Source organism: Geotrypetes seraphini, chromosome 9 (genome assembly GCF_902459505.1).
Source record: "Geotrypetes seraphini chromosome 9, aGeoSer1.1, whole genome shotgun sequence".
Lineage (NCBI taxonomy): Eukaryota > Metazoa > Chordata > Amphibia > Gymnophiona > Dermophiidae > Geotrypetes > Geotrypetes seraphini.
In genome coordinates this window covers 27,929,937-27,946,105 of record NC_047092.1, presented here as the reverse complement: position 1 = coordinate 27,946,105, position 16,169 = coordinate 27,929,937, and the positions used below count along the sequence as shown (strand labels likewise).

The 16,169-nt window shown below is 39.8% G+C and overlaps 1 protein-coding gene across 8 annotated transcripts in view; it reads left to right on the top strand.

Moving 5' to 3' along the window:
- Positions 1-14,935, top strand: part of SRPK2 (SRSF protein kinase 2) — a 235,110-nt gene extending 220,175 nt beyond the window's left edge. For 7 of the 8 annotated variants that reach the window (XM_033959744.1, XM_033959740.1, XM_033959746.1 and 4 more), the window contains one exon: positions 14,223-14,407. In XM_033959744.1, coding sequence (XP_033815635.1) covers positions 14,223-14,407 — 185 coding nt within the window. Of the gene's footprint in view, positions 1-14,222 lie in introns of all 8 variants that reach the window. The other variant, XM_033959742.1, reaches the window with a different exon arrangement.
- Positions 14,936-16,169: the final 1,234 nt, after the last annotated feature.

Sequence of the window (16,169 nt, the reverse complement as noted above, 5' to 3'; positions counted from 1 at the left end):
TTTTTGCACTAGGTACGGTATATGGTATAGGTACCGTATATAGGTATAGGTATTCCTGCACAGCTAAGTCCTTGTGAAGTTACGGTACCTTGTTCTTTCTGTATTTGACATCTAGCAAGGTCTCTGTTTGGAAGGAATGATTTAAGTTATGGTAAAAGCAGATAGCGTTGCTGGTTTTAAAAAGGTTTGGACAAATTCCTGGAGGAAAAGTCCATAGTCTGTTATTAAGACATGGGGGAAGCATCTGCTTGCCCTGGATCGGTAGCATGGAATGTTGTTATTCTTTGGGTTTTGACCAGGTATTTAGTAACCTGGATTGGCTACCATGAGAATGGGCTACAGGGCATGATGGACCATTGGACTGACCCAGTTAGGCTATTCTTATGTTCTCATCTGTAGGGGCCTTTGTTTTCACTTCTTATTTTAATGTATTTTTTTCTGGAAACTTATCAGTGTTTTTTATAATGGGAACAAAAATGGAAGAGAATTACCGTAATGTGTGTGGAATGGGGGGGGTTGTTTAACTACCATAATTTCTTCAGCTTAATACCGGTAATTCAATCCACCTCAACCAGACATAGGAGAACTCACGCACCATTCACACACCCTCCAACCAAACACGTGAAAAGAAAAAAACTGTTCATTCTTATAAACAACCTTATAACTTTTAATCTAGAGTTAGTGAGTATGAATTCAGGAACAAGAACAGAAACATGTTAATTCTTATAAACTATAACATTAACTGGTAGATCAAACGAAGTATGGAGGACAAAATAATCTAAATACAGTTACCGTAATTACGGTAAAGTTGTAAATAAACAAAGTTTACAGGTTTATTCAGTCATCATCATCACAGTCATCTGAATCCTTGAATCCATCAAAATCCGAATTGTCATCATCGTCATTAAATAAACTGAGCACAGCCTGCAGACGATCCTCGTTTATTTCCGAAGTGATATCGTCATCATCATCATCATCATCGCTGATATCCGTGTTGTTGCCTCCTTCCGCTGCACTGGTAGTAGCCGTAGTTTCATTGGTTTCATAAACAATGCCCGCTTTTCTAAATCCGTTTCGAATGGTATCTGGTGTTATTTTGTCCCATGCTGAAGCCACCCACTTGCAGACTTCTGTGAAAGTTGCCCGCTTCTGCCGCCCCGCGGGTGTGTACTCGTGCGTGCCGCTCTGCATCCACTCCTCCCACTCCTTTCTAATAAAAGTCTTGAATGGATGATTCACTGCGATGTCAAGTGGTTGCAGCTTACACGTCAGGCCTCCAGGTATCACAGCGATGTGGGCACGAGTAGAATTAATGTAGGCCTGAATATTTTTTTCTTTGTGGGCAGCCATGGCATCAAAAATTAACAAGGATTTTTTTGCAAAGAATCCACCCGGTCTTGCCCTAAAGCATTTATCTACCCACAATCTCATTACGTCGCAGTCCATCCATCCCTTCTTGTTGCAGTGCACAACCACACTGGTGGGCAGATGTTCACGGGGCATAGTGACCCTTTTGAAAATGAGCATGGGCTTTAACTTAACCCTGCTAGCTGAGCAACCAAGAACGACTGTAAAACACGTTCTTTCATGCCCAGTTGTGGTGATGGCAACAGATTTAGTACCTGTGGGGGCTATGGTTCTTGTTGCTGGAATGTCAAATGCCATTGGAATTTCATCCATGTTGATGACGTCCTTTGCAGTGATGCCAAGTTCAGATATTTCTTTGGCGACAAAGTCACGGAAATCAATCAATTTTTGCTGCCAGTCATCTGGAAGTCGCTGGCCAACAGTTGTTCTCATTCTAACTGATAGTCCGTTCCTTTTCATAAAGTTTGAGATCCATGTGAAGCCAGCTTTGAAGTCGGGTATTCCTCTTCCATTGGCAAGTAGTTTTGCCTTCATCTGAATCGCAACAGTAGAGATTGATTGATTTTGCTCCCTTCTCGCCAGAATCCACTGCTTCAAGTCATCCTCCAGCTGAGGCCATTTTGGTTTGGCCCCACGACGTGCCCGTTTGCGCGGATTGCATTTCTCCAGTTCCTTCTTATCTTTTCTCCATTCACGCACCGATGTTTCTCCAACATCGAACTCTCTCGCTGCGGCCCGGTTGCCTATTTCCTCAGCTTTCGCAACGACTTTAAGCTTAAAGTCCGCTATATATGACTTTCGTCTCATTCCTGCCATTATGGCGGTACATTTACCGGTAAATTTAATTGATAAACTCTACTACAGGGTAGATAAATGCAGAATACCAATCTGAAGTGATCAAATTAAAATGTGGGCTCTACATGCAACATTAATCTTTTATAGGCTTACCCAAAGGCTGAGATGCTGTTGTATAGTCAAAATAGTACGGTATTCACTGGGCAAATTACAAGGCCAGATAGAGGGGGCCACAGCCACGTGGTGAAAAGCACACCACCAGAAAAACAGCCTTGGTGAAAACTAAGCGGCAAGCATGCTCAGACCATTGCGCATGCTTACAGAGCTGGGAGCAGGGCAGGGCGGGCGAAAGGAGAGTCGGGACAGCGCACGGAGAGGCGGGGCAGTGCACCGAAAGTCAGGGCGGGTGAACGGTGAGTCGGGGCAACCAGAGGAGAGTCGGGGCAGTGCACCGAAAGTCAGGGTGAGTCGGGGCAACCAGAGGAGAGTCGGGGCAGTGCACCGAAAGTCAGGGTGAGTCGGGGCAACCAGAGGAGAGTCGGGGAGGGCGAAAGGAGAGTCGGGGTGGCCAGAGGAGAGTCGGGGAGAGCGAAAGGAGAGTCGGGGTGGCCAGAGGAGAGTCGGGCAGCATGCGCGTTATATGCCTGAGCGCGGTATAGAAAAGTTTTTGTACATATCATCGTGATTTCTGCGCGCTATACCCCTGTGCGCGTTTTACAATGGTGCGCGTTATATCCGCGAAAATACGGTAAGTCCAACTTGGATACAACTTGCTAATGCTTAAGTAAATGAAGGCTTCAGGTTCTGAAGATTGAATGGCAGTATCTTTTTTTATTGAGTATATAAGTTATTGAAAGGAAAATAAAAATTTTATAATGAATAATGATGGGGTGTGAATCTTGCATTCAAACTTGCAGCTGGGATGCTTTTTAAGGCTGTCAGTCAGAAAATTTAAATAGTAATTCTGCAAGTAAAAAGGATGTCCAAGTGCCAACTTAGGCTGGTTTTTGGATGTTTTAAACTCCAATTGGTTTTAAAAGTATTTCCCTGTAACCTCATCGAGTGTCCCCCTAGTCTTTGTAATTTTTGATGGAGTGAAAAATCGATCCACTTGTACCTGTTCTAATTCACTCAGGATTTTGTAGACTTCAATCATATCTCCCCTCAGCCATCTCTTTTCCAAGCTGAAGAGCCCTAACCTTTTTCATCTTTCCTCATATGAGACGAGTTCCATCCCCTTTAAAAAAGAGCAGTTAGAGGAAATGATCATGCTCCAGATACTGTCATAGCAAAGCAGTGAAATAATCCAGTTTTAGAAGACAGTTGTATAAGGTCCTTCCTATCTCACAGATTTGTGCTTCCTCCAGACAGATAATAGATGAATGCTTCTTCAGTCATTTGCCTCTCTCTGGCACATTTTGCTATTGTGGAGTGAGCTCACTTGATGCTTTGGTCAATCCCGACATACTTAAAATCTCCAGCACCAGGTCCACAGTAGCCAAAACTTTATATTCTTTCTCCAGTACCTCACGCTGTAAATAGCAATTCAAATGGAGAAAGCCAGTGATGTTTAATATTTTCTTATTACAAATGGTCGCTGATCTGGTGGAATTTCTTTTATTGATGCAGTCAATGAGAAATAGTATAAACCTCAATCTGTAAATCCTGCCACTTAATATTTCCAATTTTGTGCCCTTTATTAATAACCAAATGTAACTATGATAGCCTACAACATCCTTTGGGAGATTTTCATGCTATGGTCCCAGTGGAGGAGTGACCTAGTGATTAGAGCAGCTGCCTTAGCACCCCGAGGCTGTGAGTTCGATTCCCACTGCAGCATCTTGTGACTCTGAGCAAGTTACTTAACACTTCATTGCCCCATGTAAACTGTTTTGATTATGTAAAGTGGTATTTCAAGTCCCACCCCAAGGATTGGTGAGCCTGGTCGACTGTTTTAGGTCTGCCACCTGTTGTTCCCCTGGGTCATGCACTAATATTAGTGTGCAGATTTATTGAACAATGGCAAAACAGCTCTCATCAACCTCTGGCTCTGGCTCTGGACCCTTCCCCCCCCCACCTCCCCAAATAGAAATTATTCCAACATGATCTGTTTTCAAGATCATTCTCTTTCTTTGTGAACACTTGTGCACACAGTTTATCTAGCGAGTGTCCCGTCCCGTCCCCCGTTCTTCAGTTCATCATTCTGCTTTTTCTACTCAACCTAGATCACTGAGGCCTGAGCACAGTTCATTCAGAAGCCCCTTAAGCTCAGTTGTACTACTACTACTACTTTGGTTATAAGATCAGATTTGAAGCAACCAGGCAGCCTCACCACTTTTGTAAGAGGCTCCCAAAGACAGCTATCAGTCTCTGTACCACTGGATTCTATGGATTCAGCCTCTGCTAGCTCTATAGCAGCAGTAAAATCCACTATAATTATCACCACACTGCCCCACCATAGTATCACAAAAAGATATTGAGAAGAAAGTCTTGATTTCAGCAGCCTTCTTTCCCAGCATGGTCCACTCAGATCAGTTGTGTCACAGTTCACTCTGCAGCCCTGGGAGACAAGAAGTTCAATAAAGTTATTATAAAATATGCACCCAGAGGTCAGAGATCAACCAGCCATCAGCTGCTGATGCCACCCCAACAGACATGTTTTTAATAGTTTTCTAAAGCTAGTATATAAAGTGATAGTCTGGTGGGTGTTGGCAAAGTCTTCCAAACAGTTCTCCATTAAATGTTTGTGAGGTCCAGTTCCTTCACTGTAGGCGGTCTTGTGATGAGATTTGCAGAGAATGGGAGGGAGGAAATGTAGGAGATGAGTCAGCAACCGAGACTGAGTGATGCATAACTGCTGTAGAACTAGAAGCCCAGAAACCAAATTTTTGAATTGGATCTTGTAGAGTATCTATTAACATTCTGAACTAGATATGCCTGTGTACCTACCTGCTTAAATCTGGGGAAATAACTCTGACTAAAATAAAAACCACAGGAAGAAGAGAACTCTGTAACACTGAAGTAACTAAAAATAAAGTTGCAGAATGTTAATGCATTTGATTTTCTCCCTGGTCTGTTTTAGAAATAAAATGTAGAAATTTGGAGATGTATAGTGCAGAATACTTTCAAATAAAATTATGAACAAAGGCAATTTTCTGGTGACAAGCAGAACTGTGTCAGGTGTAGGAGTGGGAGATATTATCCGATAATGCCAGCTTCTTCCAGAGCTCATGACCCTTCCTGCGTGCAGCAGTCTCCTTGGTCTCTTTTGCTTTTTCCCTAATGCCAAATGAACAAGTTAAAGCTTTCTAATTATTGAGGTGTTCTCCTCTTATTTGGCCTCTGATGTTTTATCATCCCTTGAAATAATTATCATCTTTATATTGTTTGTTTTTACTTTTTCATTCAGAACTTTGGCACACACTCCAGATATTTCATTTGACGGCACAGACCATAAACTAAGCTGAGTGCAAGCATTATGGAAGGATATTGATGTGCTGAAAGGGATTGTAGAAACAAACAGCAGAGATGACTGTCCACTGATGGCAGAAAGGATATTTGAAGAAACCAAATGTTCAATGTAAAAGTCTTTATTCGATAAAGTGACTCAACATGAGCCATTTTTCAGCCATAAAGCCTGCCTCGGGAGTCTAAAAACATACAAATAAATAATTATAAACATATAAAAACATCAATAGATTCATAAATTAATACTGAAAAAAATCAATAAAATATTGAATGGTGTGTACATAAATAAAGATAGAGAACAACAAGCTCATGTATAAAATATGCAAATGAAAATAAAGTATATAGAAAGGTGTATCCATATTAATAAACAGATATAGATGTAAGTAATATATATCAAAACACCCTTTTGTGCAGTAATGTACAATGAATAGCAAAAGATCTCATTAAATATAAAAGGAATCTTAAAAAGATATAAAAGAGGATCTGATAAGATTAATTCTTAAGTTAACTGTAATAGCATAATGAATAGACCATAGTAAGTAGAGAAAGCATGTAATGGGAGCTTATATAACTAGGCAAGCTGTCCACAAGTAATATAAATAAAACAAACTAGACAATATAAGTAAAACATATCACATCATTCTTGATAATGGATGAACCTTCTACTAAATGAAAAAAATACCTTTAAAACACAATAAAATAGTCACAGATTGTCTAATAAGAGAAGAAATAATATAAACCAGTTCCAAATTTCTTGATAAAAGAGAATAAAATGTAATAGAGGACCACAAAATAATAGTAGGCAAACATAATAATTACAGTGAATGCTACCATACAAAACAAAAAGTAATTGACCCAACACTGACAGGCCAAAGAAAGTGCTTGTATAAAAATGTGTTTGCAAAATCCAAATAGTTGAATTGAGAGGCAATAAATTTCTCAGCGATGCCTGGCAAGGAAAGATGCTCAAATAGAACTCAAAAGAAAAATAAACTCAAGCAAGAGAAATTGCCCAAACTAGCAATGTAATACATATGAAAATATATATATTCTAATAGGTTTTCAGAATCGGAACAGCTGAATTAAACAGCAAAAACTTTACTCAACAGACCCAAAGCTTCAGAAAACATCCAGATTAGCTGTGCAGTCGAAAAGAACGTAAAAGGGATCTTTCTTTTCTTGTGTGCTGTTGCAAGATTTATGTAAACAAACTGTAAACCTAAATGAAAAAGACCTATTCATGAGAATAGTGACTAAATTATTGTACAAGCTACCAATCGCAAAGCAGCCAGGAGAAAAGTACTTGAAATGCAAAAAATATCAACAAAAATTTACTTATAAAATTTTCACAGTCAAAAAAGCAATAGAAAGAACCCAGACTAGTTGTTATGCAGTCAAAAAAACCCTTAAAATGGGCTTTCTTTTTTATGTGCTGTGCTGTGTTGTTGCAAAGTTTATGTGAACAAACTGAAAACTTAAATGAAAACAGATTTAGTCAAGTGAATAGTAACTGAAATACTCTGCAAACAGCTAAACCCAAAACAGGAGGGAGAAAAGTGCTGAAACTTACAATGCAATACATATAAAAATAATATTCTAAAAAGTTTTCAAAATGCATACAGTTGAATTACACAGCGAAAATGTATACTCAACAGACAGCAAAAAGCAAACATTGTTAAAAGAGAGAGAGAGGCCACAAAACTTACTCAGATGCCATCTGCTCTTACAAAATGGCTGCCAGTACTTCAAAAAGAGGCTATCCCCATGTAGTTTCTCTCTCAAAACCAAATATGTAAATGAGGCAGATGACATAATGATAAATCATACAATGAAAATCTCAGCACTTGATTAACTTAAATGGAGACTATTGCATAATTCAGTCCGTTAATGCAAGAAATTATCTTACAAATGTGCCTCACTCCATTTTAAACTCCTTTATTCACAAATTTATGTATTTCATAGATCCTCAGAGGGCCACCACGCACTCAAATGTATTTCATAGTGCGGGCTTTATGCACCCTTTCGTCACTGGACCTGATTTTTTAGTTAAGTATAACATTTTAGTGTTATGACTAAAGTATAGGTATTCTAGAAGTACTTAGCTTTTTAGTTGACGCTAGTCGGGAGGGTAGAAACATAAATGTCCAACATGTTTCGCCCGTCTGTCTCACAGGGCTTTATCAAGGCTCCCTCTCCCTTCTCTCCTACTAGCCGCCGTCGCCTCCATCCTCCTCCCTGAGACTACCAATGGCAGCAAACTACCGTCCTGGACGGTAGTTTGCTGCCATTGGTAGTCTCAGGGAGGAGGATGGAGGCGACGGCGGCTAGTAGGAGAGAAGGGAGAGGGAGCCTTGATAAAGCCCTGTGAGACAGACGGGCGAAACATGTTGGACATTTATGTTTCTACCCTCCCGACTAGCGTCAACTAAAAAGCTAAGTACTTCTAGAATACCTATACTTTAGTCATAACACTAAAATGTTATACTTAACTAAAAAATCAGGTCCAGTGACGAAAGGGTGCATAAAGCCCGCACTATGAAATACATTTGAGTGCGTGGTGGCCCTCTGAGGATCTATGAAATACATAAATTTGTGAATAAAGGAGTTTAAAATGGAGTGAGGCACATTTGTAAGATAATTTCTTGCATTAACGGACTGAATAATGATAAATCAGTCATAAAGAAATAAAACCCCAAAATGCTTGAGAATAGTGAAAACCAAAGAACAAAATGGTGACCCATAGATAACATGAAAAAAGAAGCACCAAGAAATACAAAAGAATAAAAATAAAAAAATTGCATAATTAAAAATATGTATTCAAAATGTATAAAAATCATTATGGAAACAAAAAAAGTATTCCTGCCAAATGTATTCTTTACAGAAATGGTTTCAAATCCAATTTGGAATTTAGACCATATGAGTGACTGTGTTTAATTCAACAATATAATGCTGTTTCTTTTTCAAGAGGAGCTTATTAATATCACCCTCATTCCATCTGTTTGGGAAATGTTTAATAACAAAAAACTATAAATCTAACGATATGTGACCCGCAGCCTACCAATGCTCGACTGTAGGTGCTTGAAAATACAGCTTCTTGTGTTCGATCAACCTTCTTTTAATACAGCTCTTAGTCTTGCCCACCTACAGTAATTGACAAAAACATCGAATAACATAGATTACTTGTGAAGTATTACAGTTAGAAAAATGTCTCAATTCATAAATATGATTATGTAACCATTGTGATACAGTGCTTACATACTGAACAAGGATCCACAAGGATAATGTCCTTTTTGATGAAAATTGACTGACTTTTTAAAGATGGTAATGCAGACTAAACCAACTTCTCTCTTAAGATTCTTATTGTGAGAGTATGCAATGATAGGTCTTTTATTCTTAAAACATTCATGTGAAGATAATATCACCTAAAGTCTCTATAGCATAGTTTGAATATCTCAATGTGCAAATAAAATCTTTTTTTTTTTCTAATTGGTCTATCCCCCAAGAGTTGTTCTTGTCAGCCACATGTGCTTCAGCTAAACAATTGGACACACATTTTTTAGGATACCCTCTTTTAAAAAAATGTAATGTCATTAGTTGTGCCTGAGTCTCAAAATCATTAAAATTAATACATAATCTCTGTCTTAAAAATTGACTAAATGGTAAATTTTCTTTCAGTCTTATTATAATAACTAATAAAGTGTAAATAGGAATTCCTGTCAGTAGGTTTTCTGTAAACAAATAATAAACTGATAGTCTGTTTTTTTTTTTAAATCAAAATATCTACAAAAGGTATCTCAACCTCATGGTACTGCATCTTGAAACATAAATTCTGATCTCTTATATTCAGCCATTCAAAGAATGCTAGCAATTTTTCTGCATCACCCTTCCATAGCATAAAAATATCATCTGTTTATCGTTATCTCATTATTTAATGGACAATTTCTGAGGTATAATTCCTCAAAGTTTACAACATACAAGTTAGCTAAATCAGAGGCCGTGGATGAACCCACTGCTGTACCCTTTATACCGAAAGCCCAAGGCCTCAATTTAACTAGGGTTGAGAACTTCCATCCCAACTGATGGAATTCTGTGTCAGCATGCAATTGACTGACTTCCTTAACCAAGTAGATGGATTCCACAGCTCACAACACGGCTTAGAGCCAAGCATAGCACCAAAACACTATTACTAGCCAATTCATACGTGAGCAAAGGAAAACAGTTCGTCCTGTTACAATACGACATCTCGGCTGCCTTCGATGCCATCGACCACTCACTACTATTTCTGAAGCTCAATGAAGTGGGCATGCATGGTACAGTCCTCAACTGGTTCTCACAATTCCTGAAAACAGGTGTTATGAAGTTTGGAAGGGCAGCCAGAGATCCCAAAGCTGGGAGTACTCATGCGGTGTCCAACAAAACTCCCCGCTCTCACCTTCCCTATTCAATATCTACTTAAGGGCAATGGAAAATAGCCTCCCTTTCCCTCAGACTCACTCTTCTCCTATACAGATGACATATTCATACTCTGCGCAGCCAAAGAATCGCCAGATAACACACTGCTCCTCATAAAATCTGCTGTCAAAAACCTGAGCGTATGGGCCAGACCAATTTCGTGAAGATCAACAAACAAAAGACCAAAGTATTGTGGTTATCCCAGGACAAGCAAGCAGCATATTCTCTACATGTGGGTGACGTCACTGACGGAGCCCCCTAGTGGACGTTTTTGCAAGCAGACGTGCTCAAAGACCTTCAGGCTTGCGATTGCCCGCGCATGCGCGTGAGCCCCTCCCACTCTGCCTAGGGCATGCGCCTCTTCAGCGTGTCCTCAGTTCTCTATTTTCCATAGAGCCAGAAGCATTGCTCCCTTGCTTCGCGCGATCTCGTTGTCCCTCTTGCACCGCGGCTTATTTGGTTTGTTTCTGTTGAGTCGCTGTGCTCGTATGTTTAATTTTCTTTATTTTCATTTTTTTCAGGTCGTATATTTTTGACCGGGTTCCCAGACTTCCTCTGGCCGCCTGGCCTCGCTGGGCCATGGCCCTCCTTTTTCTTATGTCCCGGCCTCATTCCGGATTTAAAAACTGTACTAAGTGCAACTGGGTTATCTCCATCACCGATCCTCATCGTTGGTGTGTGGAGTGCCTGGGTGCAGAGCACCGCGCTGAGTCGTGTCCCCGTTGTGCGACTTTACAACCGCGGGCTCTTCGTCGACGGGTGACCAAGATTTTCCAACTCTGCCCCATGGATCCTGCGGGACTGGCCTCGAAGGCTCCGGCCTAGGCCCCTCCTGCTACTCCGGCCTCGGGTAAGTCTCCTCTTCCCTCCTCAGGTATGCCAGCGAAAAAGCCTACCTCGGAGTCTCATGTCAGTCCGGCCTTGTCGGCGTCTTCGAGACATCAATCTAAGCATGCCTCCTCACGTAGGGAATACTTTTCCTCGAGGTCGCCCCCGAAGGAGTGCACTGCTGCACTTCCGACCCGCCTACCTTTGGTCTTGGTGCCTATGTTCGAGGACATGCTTAAGGCTATTATTACCTCACAGTTTTCCTCGGTGGTAAGCCAACTGGTCCCGACTTCGATGCCTTTGACCTCGGTCTCGACCCAGTCGCGGTCTGACCAGCCTGAGCGTCCCCTTGTCTCTCGAGGCCTCACCCATAAGACTCGTCGGATTCCCTCAAGCGAGTCTTCCTCCCCTGAGTCACCGGTGACTTTTTGGGGGTTCAGGCCGGGGACTAGTTTTTCCCCTGCTACTGCGGCGAGGCTCACCTCTTCTAAAAGGCCCCGGTCTTCCCCGCCCTGTCGAGGCAGGTCTCCGACCTCGAAACCAGCCCGACACACGCTTGTCCTCGAATTGGACTCTAGTGTATGTTCCCCATCGAGGCGATTGCCGGCTTCTAAAGGGCCTGCTTCAAAGCCGGTTGGGGATTTTTCCTATACCCCTTCTTCTCTGAGGCTTCCCCAGCGATTTCCTCAGACCCCGGGGTCTTCCCGGTCCATCTGGCATGAGGCCGTTCCTTGACGCCCCCTACATGCCTTAGTCGAACCTCTTCGGTCTCCCATTCACGGGACTCTGAGGCTCCGGCTTACTACTCCAGGGAAGTTTCTCCCTCTTTCTCGGCCGCACCCCGATCTCGATTGGAGTCTCCCCCGGAGGATGATTCTTCTTCTCGGACCTCATCCTTTTCTTGTTTCATCTCTGACATGGGCAGAGCTCTGCACTTGGATCTTCAGTCCGTCTCCCGCTTTACCCAGGAATACCTGGCGGAAATGGGAGTTGACAATGCGCCTCATGTTGTATCAGGTTCTCCAGCAGATGTTTCTCCGGAACCTGGAGACACCTTATGCGGTCATGTCTATTCCCTCCAAGTTGGAGTTCAGTTACCGGACTATCCCGGTGAAATGGTTTGAGAGTGCTCAGCTTTCCCACCAATCCTGTATTGTATTGAAAAATATTCCCTGAAAACAAAAATAATTATCGGTCAATGCCAGGGTTGCAAGAGTCAAGATAATTAGGAGTAGCATGGGATTTGAACCCACAACCTCAGGGTCCTGAGGCTGTAGCTCTAACCACTGCGCCACACTCTCCTCTCTAATCACTAAGCCACACTCTCTTGTATTGTATTGAAAAATATTCCCTGAAAACAAAAATAATTCTCGGTCAATGCCAGGGTTGCAAGAGTCAAGATGATTAGGAACTTTTAGATTAATGACTCTTCTTCTCAATACCTTTTCAATAATAATTGCTATCTTGGGGATATTGATATATAAACACAGAAAAGACAAAAGTTTTCTTGTACAACAATACAATTAAACGGCCACAATTACCAAATCTCCAAAACCATAAAAATACTAGGTATCACACTGGACACACACCTAACCATGGCAGACCACATGAACCTAGTGATGAAGAAATGTTTTTGTACACTCTGGAAACTAAGGACCATCAAAAAATACTTTGACGCTATGTCCTTTAGACTATTGGTACAGTCTCTGATCCTATCAACACTGGACTACTGCAAAATCGTTTATCTAGGTATCCCAAAAATAACAGTACAAAAATCAAGAATAGTGCAAAACACGACAGTCTGTCTAATCTTCGGACTAAGAAAAAACGACCACATTAGCCCTTACTACAAAAAGTTGCACTGTTCAAATTTGCCTGTATTTGTTTCGAGCAGGCCTGGGATCTTGCACCTCCCTACCTACAACCTCACTTCATTTTACACAAGACCAACCAGAAACCAAAACATCTTTTCATACCCAAAGATCTAGGCTGCAAATACAAATCCTTTTTGGACAGAACCTTCAAGTTCCAAGCAGGCAGACAGCAATCCTGGCTGAATAACTACATAAATAAAACCAATCTGACTTACGGCACATTCCGAAAATCAATTAAAACCTCTCTGTTTGACAAATTCATCTCCTAAACAGAAGCCTCTCCACTCTCAAGGATATATTCCCTATCTTTCACGATGCAATTTAATATCCTCTTTCTATTTCTTATGTAACCCTCATTCTTGACTCCTGTAATTCACTGATTGTCCAGCCTTCTTCAAATGTAAACCGCCTAGAAGTCTCTCGACTATGGCAGTATAGAAGAATAAAGTTATTATTATTATTATTAAGTTATTATATAATGCCTCAATGTCCAAAGTGACCAAAAGAGTCATCGAATCAAAATCATAATTATCTAAAATATTAATGACATGGGTGGAATCTCTTACATATGAGTCCATTACTGGAACAAGAGGCCTAAGAAGTGTACCAATAAACTTTGAAAGTGGCTCTAAAACAGAACCACATCTGACACTATAGGTCTACCCAGGTGTTCTGTCATTGATTTATGTAATTTTGGAAGTATAGATAGTGGAAATTAAAAAGATGCTTTTACAATCAAAAAGTTGTTTTCCTTAGCAGTGACATAGCCGACATTAAAGAAGTAGTAGAATTTGCCTTTAATTTCCTGTTGTAAAGATGGGGTGGGATCTTTGTCCAGTTATTGATAATATTCTCTATCAGGAATCTGTCTCTCCATTTCTTTTACATAATCTTCATTCATAAAGACTCTTCCACCGCCTTTGTCTTCAGGCTTAATGACTAACAGGGGGAATGCTTGTTAATATATGGATTGCTTGATGTTCTGCCTCACTTATGTTGTAAAATTTTGTTTCCTGTAATTTCTGTATATCCTCTAGTCTAGAACACATTGATTAAAAGCCAGATCAAAGGATCACAAGGTCCAGGAGGTATCCCTGTGGAATCATTAAGAACTGATAGTTACACTGTTGACCTATCATGTGTTGAGAAAAAATGACTAATCTTTAATTTTCTTTCAAATCAAAATAAATCAACATGTGTTTGTGAAGGGTTGTATCTAATTTTAGGCACAAATGTTAGCCCTTTTTGTAACAATTTGATCTGTGTATCTGAAAGTTCAAGATTAGAAAGACTGAAAATAGATAGTGTCCATTCTTATTAATTCTGATATCCCTGGGGGTATTGATTCTAGATCCATGAAAAGTTGCTCTAAGCAAGTATAAACAGAACCCATGAGAAAAACCCAATTGGTAATATAAAATGTCTTTTCATCTACAGGAGAGCTTCGACACATTACAAAGCTTAAGCCTTGGAGCTTGTTTGATGTGCTTGTGGAGAAGTATGGCTGGCCTCATGAAGATGCTGAACAGTTTACAGATTTTTTGATCCCCATGCTAGAAATGGTTCCAGAAAAACGTGCATCTGCTGGAGAATGCCTGAGGCATCCGTGGTTGAGCTCTTAGCAAAATCCTCAAACAATATTCTAAGCCAGCAACCAGTTTCCAGGGCTTCTGACCTGAATGGTGACTGGCCATAAATTCTTTTAGCAGGAGTACAGTGAGCTGGTTTCATAACTCAGATCTTTCTTTTGCTTTAAAGTACTCTTCCACATTTTGCTTTTTGTGCACTGTGTTCTGGGGGAAGGGTAGTCTTTGTCTTCGGCTAGTAGTTTACTGACCTGCTCTTTTCTGGAGACACTTGATAACCTGTCTTGAGCAATGTTTCTTGTGTTGTGTGGCATTCAAACGTCCAGTTTTTGAACAAAGAGTACTTTTCCATGTGTTTGGATAATTTGTAACTATTTATGAAGAAATATTTTAACAGATGAGGTGTGTTATATAATTTACAAACTTATGGAATAAGACCTGAGAGATAACAGGGAACTGTATAATTTTATCCTTTGGCAAGGGGAAATCATTCTTGTATTATAGTGTATGTAAATTAACCCTGTAAATGTTTATTTCCATTAAATATGGAATGGGGACTCAAAATGCAAAGTAAGTTATTTCTTGAATGCATGTAGTGGATATCAGCTTCATAAAGAGCTGTATAAATTCACCTTTCTGTTGGATTTAAAAGAAAAAAGGCTGCACCAGTTTATGTGGTGTAATTCTCCAGATGGCACTTTAAAGAGAAGAAAGACTTCTTTATAGTTTTAAAAATATGCATTTTGATTAAAGTTTAGCATTCCTATTTGTTTCTTCATATTTTAAAATGCTTTTAAACCACAGCAACTACCCTTATAATGTGATGAAGACGTAATACCATGAGATTGCCTTATGTATGCACTGTAAGTTGTACAATGCATAATAGATTAAAATTAATATTAAACATGTGTAGACTTAACTGATGTTACAATTACATAATTATTTTGGCATATGTGAAAAAAATGATGATTTTAAAATTATTATGAGTTACAATTTGCAGTGCAAGGCAAAAATACCATTTTCCAATGAAAGGACTCAGTATATATGACATGAAAGAGAGACCAAGATCATTCCAAGTATGATTTTACAGATAACATACACTTTTGTATTTCTAAAACAAATTGCATTTCTAATTCTTTCCTTTGCGAGTTTAGTTTTGTTCAAATGTTTGCTATTCCAACAAAGTAATAGAATTTAAGACCATGTCATGGGCAATACAGATTTCAGAATGTAAAATGCGGAGATGTATTTTTTACCTCTCTTAGGAGTCAGTGGAATGAATGTACATTTAGTTTTTTGGTTCTACACAATTATGGTGCAACTTTCTCTTTATCCATTACAGTTTATTGACAAGCATTTGCAATAACTAGATTGTAAAAATACCCCTATGTTGTAACAGTAACCGATTGTTGTTTTGAGGTGCTTGCTGTTGTCTAATTAAACTATTGGGAGGTTTTCAGATCCTGTACTGGTCTTTGGAGTATATGTGATGGTGATAAACACAGTTCTTTTCCATCGTAAAATTTTCTTGTTTAATCTTGGTGCAGTGAAATTAGATGGAAATAGTTTCTAATGGTTTTCTGACAATTTTTGTACATCACCAAGAGTAAATATAGGTCATTAAATGCAACATTAAAAAAATAAAACCACATTAAATTAAACAACAGCAATTATTCACCTGTAATGTAAATTGTTTGAAGAATGAATGATTTCAAAAATCCACTGCTATTGGTGTCCAGCACACACCTGCCAGGTACAGAATGTAACAAAGTTACTAAAAAGTAAGCAAGAAAGCGTA